This window comes from Onthophagus taurus, chromosome 3, assembly GCF_036711975.1.
Source record: "Onthophagus taurus isolate NC chromosome 3, IU_Otau_3.0, whole genome shotgun sequence".
In the NCBI taxonomy this organism is placed as follows: Eukaryota; Metazoa; Arthropoda; class Insecta; order Coleoptera; family Scarabaeidae; genus Onthophagus; species Onthophagus taurus.
In genome coordinates this window covers 141,687-158,983 of record NC_091968.1, presented here as the reverse complement: position 1 = coordinate 158,983, position 17,297 = coordinate 141,687, and the positions used below count along the sequence as shown (strand labels likewise).

The following is a 17,297-nucleotide window of genomic DNA, read 5'->3' as shown; positions in this document are numbered from 1 at the left end:
CTTATTTTTTAAATAGGTTAGGACGGACTAAACTAAAAAATCAAACTAAATAATAATAATAATGAAATATGGCTTTCAAGATTTAACAATAAAGATAACATACATTATTACATTTTACATTTAAATACATATTAATATTTTACATATGGCAAATAAAATATCATTCTTATTGACATTTCAAAAACGTCAAATTTTTAACCCTACTTAGAAATCAAAAATCGAGTCAATAAAATAAACTTTTTCTTTAAATATAATTAATTAAAGTATTAGATTGAGAATCAAAAATGAATCGAGTTAATTTGGTTGTTTTAAACTACTACAACTCTGCGAATCTTTTAAAATCGGCGCTGAATCTCTACGTAACGAATTGATGTGCGAAACGAAAGACGGCGTTGATGTGGGTACGTGTCCTGGATAAGTGAAGTGAGTCGTAAAATCCTTTTTATTAGCAACCTCTTTGATCGACGTCAACGTTTTGCTCAACCACGGAGGCCACGAGTTCTTCGCGGTGCTCAATTCTACCTCGGTCGAACGCAACTTGTGGGTGAGATCTTGGTTTTTACATTCAGCCTCTACTTTTGCTAGTTTTACTTGGGCTAATTCGAGTTCTAATTCGCGAACGCGCTCTGATGTGATTGGTTCTTCTTCGTCGTTTTCAGATTCTTTTAATTCGGTTTCGAGGATTTTTTTGCAGTTGTCACAGATTTTGTTCTATAAAATAAAAGAATTCATTTTATTTTAATACAGGGCTCCCCATAATAGACTACCCATTTTATTTTATTAATAAATTCCCTATGAGATAACTAAATAAGTTTTTCTCTGTGAGAATATCTTCTGTAGTCTTTGGGATTTAAGTTAATTATTAATCAAGTAGTCGCCTGTCACAAATAAGTTTTAAATTATTAATTATTATTATCGAGATAATATTCGATATTATTTTTAGTTTCGTCACTTTTTTTCAACATCTGTTTGAACTTTCATGGATTACTCAGTCCAACAACGTGTGTTTTGTGTAGAAACTTACATTAGAAGCAATTCGATAGAAGAAGTTAGGCGTGCATTCCGGCGTCAGTTTAATAACAACAATAGGGGTCACACGCCAAACCGTAAAACTGTTAAGTTATGGGTTCGTCATTGACGTGAAAATGGTTCTGTACAAGATTTGAAGAAGCCTGGACGTCGAAGAACAATTCGTACACCAGAAAATATTGAACGAGTTAGAATTGCGTTTACAAGAAGTCCTAAAAGGTCTGCTAATCGACAAAGCCTTATCCTAGGAATATCAAAGGGAAGCTTAGATCGAATTATTCGAAAGGATTTAAAATTTCATCCCTATAAGTACCAAATGGCACAGCACCTTAGCAATCAAGATAAAGAAGCAAGGTTACCATTTTGTCAAGAATTGTTGGATTTACATCAAGGAGCAATTCACAATCTCCTAATGAGCGACGAAGCAAATTTTTGTTTGAACGGCATGGTTAATAAACAGAATTTTAGATACTGGTCAAATGAAAATCCTCGTGAAATCTTTACACAGAACCTCCATAATCCAAAAGTTATTGTGTGGTGTGGAGTAGGATCTTTTGGTATTATTGGTCCATATTTTTTTGCGAATGAAAATAACCGCGCTGTAACAGTAACATCCGAGCGCTACGTAAACATGCTAGAGACATTCCTCATTCCAGAATTAAATAGACGAGGATTACTAAACAATCCCTTACTATTCCAACAAGATGGGGCAACAGCTCATACCGCCAGAAACTCAATGAGGGTTCTGCGAGAAATGTTTAATGGTCGACTCATTTCTCGATTCGGAGATTTGCTTTGGCCTTCGAGGTCCCCCGACTTAACGGCACCCGATTTTTTCCTGTGGGGATATTTAAAAGCTAAAGTGTTTGCGAGTCGTCCAGGTACAATCGAGGAACTCAAAGTCAAAATTCGTGAAGAAGTTGAAGGAATAGACGAAGGTTTGCTACGCCGTGTAATGAACCACTTTTTATCTAATATTGAAAAATGTGTTGAAGTTGGTGGAGGTCAATTAGAAGACGTGATTTTTAAAAGTTAGAATTAAATTAGCCAAATATTTATAAGTTATCATAAATCCCAAAAAGTTTGCTGTAATTTAGTATAATAAAAAGTTTGTTTTGTTAACTAAAAAAATTTTAATTCAAATTTCAAAATGGGTAGCCTATTATGGGGAACCCTGTATAATTCATAATAGCCTCTTGGTATGTGTCAAAAAAGAATCATTTTGATTGATTCTAAACATCTCTAGAATATAAGTACGAAGGTTTTCACGGCCGGTGTTAATTGAACTAAAACTAGAACTAACATTAGAAACTTTCGGGTTTTGCCGTGCGTTTTTTAAGAACAGGTGTTTGACGTTTTAAGGGGGGATTCCTATGGTGCGTCTGACGGAAGCGGCGATCGCAGTGCGTTAAACTGTTTGCGTTTTATACCACTTACTAGAGGTGGGAGGTTTGCACATACGGATGGATTTCATGTAAGAAATTCCTTCATGAAATATTTCAACAGTCGTGCAGGGACAGTATCTTGGCAAAATAATCATGTTACCAGAACACAGTAGTGTATATTATGCAGTGTGTCCCACAGAAGTGGGACATAGGGTTTTTTTGGAGAAACCATAAATGCAATGAATTTAATATTTGGCACGATGATAAAGGTTGAAATGGTCTATCTTTTAGTGGTATAGTATCATGTTTCTATCTCTTCCGATTAAACCGGAAGTGACTATTTTTAAAGAAGTTTTAAAATGTTATTTAAAAATTGGCAACATAATTTAATTTAATTTTTTTCTCAAACATTGTAGACGAAGCAAAACATTTTTCGAATGAATGTTGTTTGGAATTAAGTTTGTAAATCAATTATGTAGTCAAATGTGAAATAAAATTTTTAAATTATCTTATAAATAGTGAACAATTTTCAGTATAACCGTAAGTAGTAGATTGTATTCTATGACACTACCATTGATTGGTTAAAGAATTACAAGCCTTTGAAAATTTTACACAGTTTAATAGGCAAATGAAAATGTAACATAAAAAATAAGTTTAAAAATTACAAAAATTGTTCGAAATGTCCGCCTTCAGCTTGAATGCACGCTTCACATCGACGAAGTAAAGATTTGCAACAATAATTATGAAACACAAATACAGAGTTGGCTGTGATAACAAAACTGAGTTCTTTATGTCAAACATTTCAATTTACTCTATTCTGTGTGTTTCAAAGTTTATAATTGTCAGAGTTTTGATCGAAAACGAAAATGCATGTATTTTCGACTGAAGAGTATGCAGATATTGTTTTTGTATACGGGCTTTGTAACGGAAACGCTCGGCAAGCAGCAAGAGAATACCTTCGTAGGTTTCCAAATAGACATCAACCTGCCCATACAGTGTTTAGTGCATCATTTCGCAGACTGAGAGAAACAGGTAACCCCGCTCCACTACATTCCGTTCGTCCCCATGATGTGAATGTACAAAATGAAGAACGTGTTATTGATTTAGTACTTGACGACCCTTCAATTAGTACTCGGCGTATAGCGAGTATGTTACAAATATCCCAAAGTTTTGTATGGCGTGTATTGAATCGAGAAATGTTACATCCGTTTCATCGCCAAAATGTTCAAGCATTACATCCTGGAAATACTGAGCAACGCTTAGCATTTTGCCACTGGATTATTCAGCAACATGCTCAAAATAATAACTGCATTTCCCAAGTTCTGTGGTCTGATGAAGCGTGTTTCACTAGGGACGGCATAAATAATTATCATAACGAACATGTGTGGTCCTTGCAAAATCCACAAGCAGGAAGTAGCTGGAAGATTTCAGCAACGGTTTAGTGTAAACGTTTGGGGTGGCATTTTTAACAATTCTTTGCTACCTGTATGGGTGATAAATGAACGCTTAAATGCAAATATGTACAGAAATTTCTTGGGACATAACCTTTTCGATTTTATCGACGACGTACCATTTAACATCGTTCAAAATATGTGGTATCAGCACGATGGTGCACCACCACATCGAGGAAGAGAAGTCATCGCTTGGTTACATGAACATTTTCCACAACAAATGGATTGGCAATGGAGGTCCAGTAGTCTGGCCACCACGATCCCCAGATCTAAATCCGCTGGATTATTATTTCTGGGGACACATGAAGCAGCTTGTGTACCATGTAGAAATTACTACCCGTCAGCAACTACTGGACAGAATTCAAGATGCAGCTAATAGCATACGGAATGATCCAAATATCTATAATTTTTTATGTTACATTTTCATTTGCCTATTAAACTGTGTAAAATTTTCAAAGGCTTGTAACTCTTTAACCAAAATGAATCGGACCCATATTCATATAACATTTTTTCCTTAGAATCGCATCACCTTTCATCTGTCAAAGTTTGTCACAGAGCTAATGAATCACCCTGTATTTCTTCACCCTACATCAACGTGCCAAATATGAATTTTATTGCATCTATAGTTTTTCCAAAAAACCTTATGTCCCTCTTCAGTGAGACACCTATATTTTCTAATAAAGCTAATATAACAAATGATAATGAATTGTAACGATGTTTTTCCTACCTGATCTCCCTACAAATTGCGATATTTCCTTCCAGGCATTATCTATTATTATTTGGTCTTTATGAGCCGGATTTAAAAGATCATAAATACACGGAAACTTTGCAACCACTTCCACCAACTTTTCATCTTCGCAAACCTGTAAACGTTTCCATGGACATTTTTCGTTTTAAATCAAATTTAAATAAAATTTTTCGTTTTGATATCACCACAGCAGTTTTCAATCTGCACAGGTTTTTTTTTTAGAATTGACTAACGGCTGCGTCTATACTGCTCTTCGAGGGGTATAGCCGATGACGCTACATAGGAAATTAGTACATAAAATAATATTAAAGCAGTACACTGCGTCAGACACACTGCGATCGCCGCTTGCGTCAGACGCATCATAAGAATCCCACCTTTAGACATCCGAACCTTTTTCTCAAAACCTTTTCTTAAAAGACGCACGACAAAACTCGAAAGTTTCTAGTGTTAGTTCTAGTTTTAATTTTAGTTCATCTCTAGAATACTTAACGGGGTTGGTAGAATTAAAAAAATCGTTTTGATGTTTTTTGAAAGGGATTCAAAGGAATAGAAAAAATCCTCTTGGTGAATGTTAAAATAATTCTAATTGATTCTAAACACCTTCATGTTACTTAACAAAGACAACCCAAGTTCACCATGGCTGCTTTATTATCAATGTTTTTTAGTTTAATGAAATTTAAAAAAAATTAATAATACTAACTGTGATTAATTCAAGTTTACTCGTCGTAAGTGCCAATTGATTGGCTAATCGTTGTTTAACGCCTTTGCATTCGTTTAGAACACTTTGATTGGTGATTTTTTCATTCTCCGCTTGGGTCACCTCCCGTTTAAGAATCTCCTTCAATTGAGCGATTTCGTCCAACATCAAGCGTTTCTCCTCATCGCTCCGTTGCAAAGCGGCGTGCAACTTGGCCACCTCGGACGCCTCTGATTCCTCTTTGTCCGCAGCCTCTGTATCCAAATTGATAATGTCCCAGCTGTCTAGAGGACAACTACAGCTACTACTACCGGAGCTCGGCGACCCCGACTGCCACTTACCCTTTAATGCGATAAAATCCGTTTCGTATTTTTTCAGTTTTTTCACTTTGATTCCGCACGCTTTTTTCATTATCTGTTTGGCGATCTCTTCGGAACGACATTTTTTTGGTAAACTTACTCGGAAATATTTTAGGATACCTTCGAAATCTAACTGGAGAAGATCTTTCATACACATCTACAAAATAACATATTAAACAATTATTAAATGTACCTAATAAATTAGTACCGATAATAAAGCTAAAGCAACTTGAAATAAAGTATCGATTCCTTGAAGAAGAAAAACGTCGATGATATGGAAAACGAAATATAAAGGAAATCGAGCAGTAAAAAGTGTTAAAAACCATTGGGAAGCAAACATATGGGTTTCAACGTGATGAGCAGTAAAATGTTGCCATAACGGCCCCAGTTGTTCCTCCATCAATTTATTTAATTGATAGAGACGCAAATATAAATTATCAAATCCGTCTTTATATAAATCCCTTAAACTATAATCATACATTAGTTTTACCAAAACGGAAAATGCTTGCTCTTCAGGCATCTAGAATTAAATATTCATTAATATTTAGTTTATAAATAAGGGATATAATCAAATAACTACATGTAATAATAAGGTGGCGGCTAAAAAACTTAATCCCTGGCAATAACCCACTTCAGCATCATAAACAGCATACGCTTTACTGACTTTATAGAGAGATTCCTGTCCTCCAGCTTCTTTAAAGAAATCGTGAGCGGGAAATGTTCGGGCGATATCGCGTTCGATGACATTTTCGCAACTAGATTCTTTCGTCATTAGGATACGATATGTTTCGAGGAGTTGGTCGTCGCTGCCTGCTAATCGTTGCCAAACTTCACCTCTTAGAGCCTCCGGAATACCTAGTTTTACGAGCGCGGAGAGTTGCTTCGGGCGTTGATCGGTCGTTTTCCATTTTTGAAGGACGTCCGCCCAATTTTCTAAAACATCTTCTGCGCAGTCTTTTGAAACTTGACCTGTACCGCTTAACAATGGTTCGTCACCATCTACAAAAAATATATACATATATAAATACCATCTTGATGAGTTCGTCAAGTTTCAAAACTTTTGAATTACTCTTTCAATGCAGAGAATGGATAGATCCAGCTCTTAGCCAATGAGAGCATTTAAAATCTCTGTAACAATGCCCTAGATAGTTTTAGATTTTTTTATTCTTCATTTTTAACTTAGATACAATGGCTAGCCTAATAATTCATTTTTAACTAAAAAATGGAAACAACAGTCTTGATTTTTACCTGATAAATGTTCATCTTTGGGTGTAATGGTATCAATAGAAGTGATACTGGGCGATTGTATCAAGCTAGATAGATTCAGCGTTAAATTTAATCGATTTCTATCCAATTCGCCGGACGTTTCCATGCTTAACACCTCGTAATAAACATCAGTTTGATCCGCGTTCATAACCTAAAAGTAAAAGAAAAACAAAAACAACACATACTTAACTTTGCATTTAACATTTCGTTTTTAAAACATTGTTTTTCAAACATCGTTTATCTACTGAATATAATATGTATTATCCGATTTAAAGCACGAGTTGAACGTTGAACCGTTAAATAAATAACAACAGTAGCGAACTGAACGTATTGAATAACAAAGCAATTTAAATGGTTTCTTATCGCTACATAATCGGTTTTAGCATATGGAAAAAATGAGAGGGGAACTAGTTGAAAAAGAAAGACGTTAAATTCAAATAAATAAATTAATTAAGATTGTTATTTTTTAATAAGTTGTCCTTTCCCTGTTTTTAATCGACCAAAAAGTATTAAAAATTACAGAACAATGCTTAAATAAACGATTTCTTATCAGGATTAATTAATTGTTTGTTAAAACAATTAATCTTTGATATTTATATACAGGGTGTATCTGAATGACATGCCCAAACTTCAGGGGGTGATTCTTTAGGCAATTTTAAGGGTACTTTGATATATAAACCATGGGCGACTTGGGCTCCCCTAAGGAGCTACACCCCTCCAAAAATGGCGGAAAATTTTGGTTTAATTTCTTTTTCTCAAAAACCATAAACGCTAGGAAAATGAAATTTGGGGAATATGTTTAACTGGGAATAATAGCGCACGTTTTGATCCTATTTGTACTTTCAACCTACCCTTCTAAATTACTAAACGTAACCACCCCCTTTACATTTTTGCTAGTATTTTTTTTATGCAGATGATAAATACATTAAAAAAAATTTACCTAGGTAGCTGAAAGTATCCTAAAACTTTTTTGTCTCTAAAATTTTTCCAAAAACGACTAATTTTTGAGAAAAAAAATAATAAAGCAAATACTGCACTTTAAACATCGGGGTTGTCGATCAAAGGTTGGAATGAATTTATAATGAAAAAATCTTAGTAGCCTCTGTAACCTTTGTCAGAAATATTTTTGACGTTTAAATGTTAGTGTTTTTCTTACTATTATTATTGTTTTTCAAATTAATTTTAAATAAAGTTCTATCGCATTTACGCTCGTTCACTCGACGTTTCAAAATTTCAAATAAAACAATAATAATAGTACGAAAACCATTGACATTTAAACGTCAAAAATATTTCTGACAAAGATTGCAAAGCCTACTAAGATTTTTTCATTAAAAATTCATTCCAACTTTCGATTAACCACCCACAGCTTAACAGTTAGTGTTTGCTTAATTATTTTTTTTCTCAGAAATTATTAATTTTTCGAAGAACATCAGAGAGACAAAAAAGTTTTAGAATAGTTTTATCTATCTAACTGAAATTTTTCCAATGTATTTATCATCTTCATACAAAAAATCTAGGCATAAATTGAATGGGGGTGGTTACGTTTAGTAGTTTAGAAGGGTAGGTTGAAAGTACAAATAGGGCCAAAACGTGCCCTATTATGAGTTAAACATATTCCCCAAATTTCATTTTCCTAGCGTTTATGGTTTTTGAGAAAAAAAAAATAAACCAAAATTTTCCGCCATTTTTGGAGGGGTATAGCTCCTGAAGGGAGCCGAAGTCGCCCATAGTTCATATATCGAAGTACCCTTAAAATTCACTAAAGTATCACCCCTTGAAGTTTGTTGCAGTCATTCAGATACACCTGTATACAGGGTGATTTATAACATACGGAGGAGACTAAATGGGTAGGTACTTGAGGTCAAACTGAAGAGATTTTCTTAATAATGTTTTGTTAAAATCTTAATAGTTACATAGATATCGCATGTTAATTTTTTAAATAAGTTAGCGTCAACTTTTGAGAACCGCTGATATTCACTAAAGAACAATTAAAATACTTGTCAACGCCATCCTCATTTTTGAAGGAGCTGTCAAAGTAGACAATTTAATTGTTTAGTTTTAATACGTAATTTATGAAAAGAAATAATAGATGTTAATTTATGAAACGGATAATAATAATGTTTTAAATGCAAAATTACAAAATCTCTAAAACAAGAAAATAACATAATAATAATCTCTTTATAACATATGTTCAAAGTGCTGTCCTTGTATTTCGACGCACAACTGCGCACGACGAATCCAATTTAACGATAATCGTGGAAATCGTGGACGTATGTCCTCTGTAGCGGCAGTGATGCGATGTTGTAGTTCGTCGATTGTATTAACCTCGGTGGCATATACTCTATCCTTCATGAATCCCCATAAAAAAAAGTCCAATGGGTTAAGATCGGGACTACGTGGTGGCCATGGAATAGGTCTACCTCGACCAATCCATTTTTGCCGAAAAGCATTATCGCGGAAATCTCGTACATTACGACTAAAATGTGCAGGACAACCGTCGTGCATAAACCACATCTCACGTCGCATAAGTAGCGGAATATCTTCCAGGAGTACTGGCAGATTTTCTTGTAAAAACTGTAAATAAGAAGTTCCATTAAGAGTTCCTGGTAATTCGAAAGGTCCTATTAACGTATTGTTCACAATTCCCGCCCATAGATTCACTCTGAATCGTTGTTGAAAAGAGCCTTGACGAATAACGTGTGGATTTTCGTCCGACCACACATGGGAATTGTGAACATTTAGAACACCATTTCTGGTAAAACAGCATTCATTCGTTACCAGTATATGTCCGCAAAATCTGCTTCTCTGTTGGTACGATTTACTAGCCACTCGCAAAATTGCAACCGCAAAGGATAGTCAGCGGGAGTCAGTCCTTGCACTTTTTGAAAATGATAGGGGTGTAAACCGTTACTTTTCAACGTACGCCAAACAAAATTCTGGGATACCTCGAGTTGGTGAGAAATTTGACGAGTACTCGTGCTTCGATCCGCTTCCACAATTTCTAGAATTTCTTCTTGCACATTCACTCCATATCTGTTTAATCTACCGCCACCAAGACCTTTCTTAGGTTGCAAATTTCCTGTCTCTCTTCCCCACTGGATTAACCGAAGAAAAGTGTTTTCAGAAGGGATCTGTCGATTTGGATATCGTTCTAAATACAGACGTCTTGCGTGTGCAGCGTTTTCTCCAGCAGCTCCATAAATAATAAGCATATCTACGTATTCTTCGTTACTGTACATTACCATTGTATTTTTTGATTAGTAAAAATTCTAATTTTGACGTTAAATGACATTGATTATTAAAATTAAATGACATGTCCGTTGCTAGGTAACCAAGTCAACTGGATTGACAGCAATAAAAACATGGTATAGTAGACGCCACGAGAGCTGGCAGTAAATCATCATTTTCCGCTCTTACAAATGCCATACGTAGTTCACAAACCGCTAGAGAGTAATGTGTGTTGGAAAGAGATAGCATTAATTTAATATGTCTGCTGTACAATTCAAATGGCCACGTCGAAAAAGTACGTCTGTTCTTCTAAGGGATGTCACTCTATAATTATAACCTCAAATCGAAACGTCTTGTGAGCGTTGTCATGAATCTGTTAGTGTTTTCACAAGCCGAAAATGTTTTCTTTCAAAGGAAAATCATTAAATAATATCTTTGACAATGTTTGACATATAACCTCCATTACTAACATAACCTACATTTAAATGTATGTGGTGAAATAATCTAAGTCGTACGTCCATATCTTGATTCATACCATTTTTAAGCGATCTGTCACTGCCAGCTCTCGTGGTTTCTACTATATCAGCGGTTCTCAAAAAACAAACACAAGTTTTTGAGTGATTTAACAAATTTTTAAATAGCCGTAACTGCCATATTACAAAGATTTTATTATTGGTGCTAATCTGGCATTGCTTAAGTAACCCCGAAATATTCGCAGTTTGAAATTAAACGTAGTGTAATACCGTATATCGTAAGAAATGCTGGGCAATTAATTCAACTTTAATGCTCTATATCTTTGTGATTATTACGTTGTAGTCAAAACATTATTAAGAAAATATCTTCAGTTTGGCCCCTAGTACTTGCTCTTTTAATCTGCTCCGTATGTTATAAATCACCCTGTATACAAAAATTGTTTACATACCTCTTTTAAATTTAAAAAAAACTGTTGAACCAGAGATTTTTTTTGAAAATACCAAAACCGTTCCGATTGCGTATAAACTCTAATCGGCGTTTCGATTTGAAAACGAACCGGTTCTTGAATCCCCCTTATCACCAAATCGACAGCCACCGTCATGTATTGTTTCAGTTCTTTTGTCTGATTCGATTTCGTCTCGGTATTTAAGGGCTCGAAAGCCTCTTCGGTTGGATCCCATAAAGCCGAGATCATCGTGCACTGCCGATCGTTGCCGCTTTGATTCGAATTTCCCATTTGTACCTAATTTGAGGTTAAATTAACACTTTTAAATGAATTTATGATGAACAAAATAAAAGTAAAATTGTATTTTTTTAATTTCTTAAACAAACCATTTCCAATAATTGCATATCGGAGTGTCGAACGTGTCTCCCGGCGGCCACTAAAACCCCAAAACACCTTTCGATATACAATTGAGGTCCATTATCGGAAACGTGTTTTATTGTTAAACATAATTGTTTTTCTAGGTTACTTCTTAACTTAAAACCACTTCTATCTTTCGCTACCGTTGAAAAAGCTCCCTTAAATAATATTAAAATAAATAATTTAAAAAGTTAATAATTTCCTTTAATTTATTTTTACTTTTCCTTCATCTTCTTTAATTTCTAAATTTACTTCAAACACATAAACCAGGGTTCTCGCCTCGGAAATAGTTGTTATTGATGCGGACATATCAGCAGCGGAAGCAACTGAACTACTCATTGAACGAGGGACTCTTTGAAATGCTTTGGCGAAACAAGCGGAAACTCGACTGACCGCCTCGGCGATATCACACCGAAACACGTGACATTGGAATATAGCAGATTCCTGGGTATCGCCGTGCGACCACGTAAAAGCAAAACAACTCGCCTCTTTACTCTCGGCGATTCCGCGAGCGTAAAATAAGATTCTTTGGATTTCAAAACGGGAAATAACAGAATTTGTTATCGCATCATATAATCTAAAAAAAATTTAAGATTATTAGGAATTTAAAAAAATAATAATTATTAATAACTCACACAACGAATCCTTGAGATGAGGAGGGAACGGAAACGGAGACTTTAATACCTTGATCGGTGGTTTGTTCGTTTAAAACAACCATATTTCTTTGGATTTCTGTTTCCGATTTGGGAGCGTTTATTGCTGCGGCTCCTAAATATGTGACACCGCTAAATATTGTGCAATCTTGATCAACATCGGACACTAAAACGAAAAAAAAATTTATTATAAAAGTTTTAATACTAAAGAATTAATTAAACCTACATATAACCATTTTCTTTTTTTACTTTAAATCCAACCCAACAAAATAACGAGTTTACAACACAACTAAACTATCTTTATGAGTCGGAAAGCATGTAAACAATTTAAAAAATTCAAGGTTTCAAGCCGCGTAACATAGTAGTTTTAACTAAAAATGCAATGTTATGTTTATTAAATGAAATAAATTAGTACTTTTTCGAATTAACTACCATATTTCAGTAATGGTAGTTTTGTGACGCAAATCAGAACTTTAGCATCTATGTAAATGTAACGATTATTACCACTACTTTCGTTTTCATCCTGTTATTGTAATCATAACGAAAGCGCCCACTGATTACGATTCTATCATTTGTAATAATTTATTTTTTATTGAAATAGGATAATTTCCCATAGGGAAATCTTTTTCGTTGTTTAAGTTTTTGATGGAAAAACTTCAATATAATTCAGAACGAAGAATGGAAGAGGTTATAAACCGAGTTCAAATTTTGTACACCTACTTCCCCTTTGACAAATAATTCCTTATACTTCCTACTTATATTCCTAGTATTTCCCTGTACTTCCGTGTATTTCCTCATAATTCCTTATACTTCCCGATACTTCCCCGTACTTCCGTGTACTTCCCCGTAATTCCTCTTACATACTCGTACCTCGTCTCCCTTCGGACGGCATATCCACGTGTGTATTTAAGTAAAACACCCAAATAAAAGTCAATAAAAATTAACATATATTCTTTGGCAAATAAAAACATTGAGTTTTTCTATATAAAAACAGAAAATAATAATACTGACAAAACAGTATTAAAGCTTTTTATAATTTTGTTTGAAAGCTTTGTATAATTTCTTTATTTCTACATCATCATGTCTGCTAATTTGAAATATGCCGTTACCAAGTAAAGTTCGTTTAGTAAAGAAAAAAAGTCTGTTATAAATAGTTGATTATTGTCAATATTGTCTCTTTTGCGTTTAGATATTTCACTTCTTCCGTATTTTTCTAATTTCCATTTTGAAGAGCTAGTCTGGGGAGAATTATTACGAGTAACAATTTTTCGTGTAGGAACTCGTGTAAGGGTGTCAGTCGAGATTTCTTCTGAGGAAACATTTTCTTATCGGTTTCCGAGGCGGTTTCATTAAAGTAAATATTTTCAATACTCTTCAGACATTCATGATGAGATGTGTCAGTACGGTCAACAGGTGTTACGAAAATATTTTCTAGTATAATAATCTTTTGTGAATTATTTTCAACTGAAGAACTTGCACGTGAAGAACACGGATTTGGGTTCAACGTAAAATAATCAGTAATTGATGTTTCCCTGCGTTTACTTTCAACAATAGTTGCCGGCGCATTAATTTGATCGTTCGCATGCGCAGTAATATGTTTACTTAAAAAATGTTTATGAATATTAGCATATATCCATCTTGGTTGACAAGTGTCTTTTTTGGACACCTTTTGGATTTTGCAACTTTGACCACAAAAGCAAGTCACAGTGCAAGAAAAATGTTTATCTAATCCTTTTTGAATTTTTAGGCTTATACCATTACATTTTGATTCAAATATTAACCATTGTTCCTGACTAACTTTTGTTTTAAGCCAGCACTTTAGAGCTTTTAATATAACGCACTTTTCTGTTTCCTGATCTGTAGCTGCAGTCTCACTTAATGGTTGTGCTGAGGGGGGTGGTAATGTCTGCTCAGAAATGTTTTCAGTTATGTCGGTTTGCGTAGACTGAGTCGATATTTTTCTCTCGTATTTGGATTTATAAAATTTGGAAATTAAAACTATTTGTTTTTTCGTGCCAGATAGCAATTTAAATTGCTGCGGATTATTTTTAAAAATCCCGTAAAACAAATTTTTTTCTTCCAAAGTTAGTAATTCATGGTAGTCATTTCTAATAAATGCTTCTATTTTTTCTAGATCATTTTCGTCAATCGTACCAAGCAGCACCTCATTATCAAATCCGCTAATAATAAGAATTTCCTTAACATTTTCATTTAATTGAAATTGTAGAACATTTTTGGCCTCTTGAAAACAGCGATAGCGATTTGCCGTCATCCTGGCGCCTAATACAAAACAGAATTTACGAGCGAATTTAGTACCATTGACTCTTCACGATATGTTAATATAAATTTAAATTTTAATATGATACTCATTCAATCTTACCTTTGAATGAAAACGATGCTTCTACTAGTAACAATTCCCCCCCTTTTTATGAAACAGAAACTGCGCACCTAATACTAGATCTAGCTTGTTTATGGAACATCGTAACTTCGATCGTTAGATATCGTGTTTAATCGTGTTCGATCGTGATTCAATATATTCCCAAATTTCCCTAAATAATTTCCCGTACTTCCCCAATAATTCCCCGTACTTCCCCAAACTTCCTCGATAATTCCCCGTAATTCCTTGTACTTCCCCGTAATTACTCGCATCTCCCCATAATTCCCCAGACTTCCCCGTAATTCGTCGAACTTCCCCATAATTCCTCCGCATTTCCCCTATTTTGTACACCTACTTCCCCAGCGGTTTACCCCTCGTTATAAACTTTCTTGTATGCGTTCACCGACATTTATCGTGAACAGATCAACGCTGCAACATTGTCTTGACTTCTTGGTAGGCAACGCAACTTGGATCTACATGTTGAATGCGGCGTTCTGTTCGTTGTTAGTGCAGAGACTCGAACGTAATCTTCTTGCTGAGTGGACATAATAAGCAACCAAATGGATTCAGCCTGGACTTCGCTGAGTGAAGCGCTGGACTGTTCCGTTATACTAAGAAACCTATATTGATTTGGAGCTGATCCTATGGTCAAAGGCGTAGATAATTAAAAAAATATTGTCTCCTATGCAAGAAAAAGAATAAGTATATCCTATTGCTGATAATCCTCTCAAATTAACTCCAATACTGATACCGTGATCGGCGGGAAATCCCCCTCAATATCTGAGTGGCTTGTTTTAATTCAAAAATATTCCAATATAATATAGATATTAGAACAAAGACGTTGATTCGTTGATTTGCGAGTTCATTCTGAATTAATGATGGCTATACAGACTACAATTTTTAAGTGCCTATGTACAGATGACCGAAATTTGTTGTCCGCATAGGCTATCTGCGAAACTAAACGAGATAAAAGTAGCAAAGTCTAGAATCAAAGTAGCTTATATGTCATAATTTCGTTTATTGAGAAACTGCTAATGCTGAAAACTCCAAACAGCTATTGTCTTTTGTTTTCATCCTCTCAGCAAAAAGTGGAAAATACTACGAAAACGATAAACGCGAATACCTCACTTATTACCAAAGATGGAGTGTTATAATTAAAACATTGTATGGGGAACTTTTTGTAAAGATTTCTGTGGAGTAGGTTCTCACGTTTTATTTTCGTGATTTTACAAGTAACTTCATTTTTTTAAATACAAACCATAGTTGGGTATGGTCTAAAATAATTCGTTATTTTTTTCTGATAATAAATGTGTATAGTTTGTTGGGTATATTGCTTATAGTTATTGAATAATTAACAAAACTGTTTTTGATCCCTCTTTTTATACATATACAACACTTTATTAAAGAAACTTAACTGTAATTGAAATTTCATGAACGCAATTACTGTATTTATGGGTTCGGGGATTGTTGTGGATCGTAAATGATAAAGAGAGATACATTAAACAGACACACAAAGTACTAGCACATAATAGCTATGCTGCTAGCTATTATTCTCCAATCACATCATCATTAATTAACTTACCTTCTTCATCACTATAATCTGGTTTCATATCATCCTTTTTCTCTGTCGGTGAAATTTCTGTGGGAGCACTTAACGGATCAGTTCCAGGTTCAACTGGACTATAAAATCTCGATTGGCCAACTTTTCTCGGTTCTATCCCCTCAATAACTTCATTTTGAAAACCCTCCGATTCCCGTAAAACCTCACTCATTGTAATTTCGAGTTCTGTGAATCCTCCGCCGATGATATTCAAGGTTGGCGTTTTACTTGCTCCCGGTTTATCTGATACGAAGTCAAATTCGTCGCTGGTTGCTATTGACTCGTTAGATTTTACGCTAAGTCGATCTTCCATAATTTCATTAACCCTCTGAAATTCAAATGATCATTTATTTTATTAATGTTTAAGTTGGGTTAATAAAGTTCGTAAAAAACTTACATGAATTAAGATTATTTTTGTGTTATCGCGATTAATTCGGAATTGCGATTCATTTTGGTAGGAAAAACACTTCTTTTTTATCTTTTTGCAGGTCAATTATTATTTTGAATAGTGTTGAATAATATTGTTTTGACGTTTCTTTAGAATACTAAAGAATATTTTTTGACAGTTGACAGATTTATTTGTTGATTAATTAATAGCGTGAAGTTAGTTTTAAGGAAAAAATGTTACTATTTTTATTTAAACTATATTAAATTTGTTTTGAAATCAGTTGATTAGCTTTTTTTAATTTCTTAGTGTAATACAAAATCTAAAATTTAATTAATTTTTAATAGTTTATATTCACAAAAATTTTATTGATAAGTACTACATAAATAGGACAAAAACAATGATTATTATCGATCCTCTGGCAAAATATACGGCCCTGCTTTTGTTCTCATTCCAAAGCTGTAACCTTTGGGGCCCACTGTAGGCAATTTTGGTAAATACTTTGGACCGGGGCTCACTATCTTCCTTGGGATTTCCTTCGTTCTACCACCGATGGAATATCCGGGTGATGAGCTTTTATAAACATTCAACTTGATGGTATCGTAACCGGCCGGACCTGGTGATCTATTCGAGGGCTTTTCGTCCCTTCTCAGTGGGATCGTGTAAGCCCTACCTGCTTTCATTTCTTTCATACTCCTCACCGAAGACTGCATTATTTTTTTTATCAAACAAATTTAAACAAAATAGAGATCTTAAGAAAACATGTTCATAAAACTATCACTG

General features: G+C 34.4%; 1 protein-coding gene across 3 annotated transcripts; it reads right to left on the bottom strand.

Annotated features, from left to right (window-relative positions):
* Nucleotides 1-194: 194 nt before the first annotated feature.
* On the bottom strand, nt 195-16,632 carry LOC111429070 (GTPase activating protein and centrosome-associated). 3 transcript variants are annotated; one of them, XM_023064857.2, is made up of 12 exons: nt 16,527-16,632; nt 16,112-16,457; nt 12,135-12,318; nt 11,719-12,076; nt 11,469-11,657; nt 11,086-11,379; nt 6,918-7,086; nt 6,250-6,668; nt 5,878-6,189; nt 5,652-5,826; nt 5,314-5,594; nt 195-711 (listed from the first exon to the last, which is right to left on the bottom strand). In XM_023064857.2, the coding sequence occupies exons 2-12, from the start codon at nt 16,440-16,442 to the stop codon at nt 295-297; spliced, it is 3,129 nt and encodes a 1,042-aa protein (XP_022920625.1). In that variant the 5' UTR covers nt 16,443-16,457; nt 16,527-16,632; the 3' UTR covers nt 195-294. The 3 variants fall into 3 exon arrangements, with proteins under 3 accessions (XP_022920625.1, XP_022920626.1, XP_071051420.1); XM_023064858.2 differs by having other exon boundaries at nt 5,314-5,564; XM_071195319.1 differs by lacking the exons at nt 16,112-16,457; nt 16,527-16,632 and adding an exon at nt 12,379-12,446.
* Nucleotides 16,633-17,297: the final 665 nt, after the last annotated feature.

Coding starts and splice junctions, on each gene's coding strand:
- LOC111429070 (XM_023064857.2), bottom strand. CDS start 16,442: ATGGAAGATCGACTTAGCGTAAAATCTAACGAGTCAATAGCAACCAGC. Junction 12,319..16,111: donor AGATTATAGTGATGAAGAAG/GTAAGTTAATTA, acceptor TTTTCGTTTTAG/TGTCCGATGTTGATCAAGAT. Junction 5,595..5,651: donor GGATTTTATCGCATTAAAGG/GTAAGTGGCAGT, acceptor GTTGTCCTCTAG/ACAGCTGGGACATTATCAAT.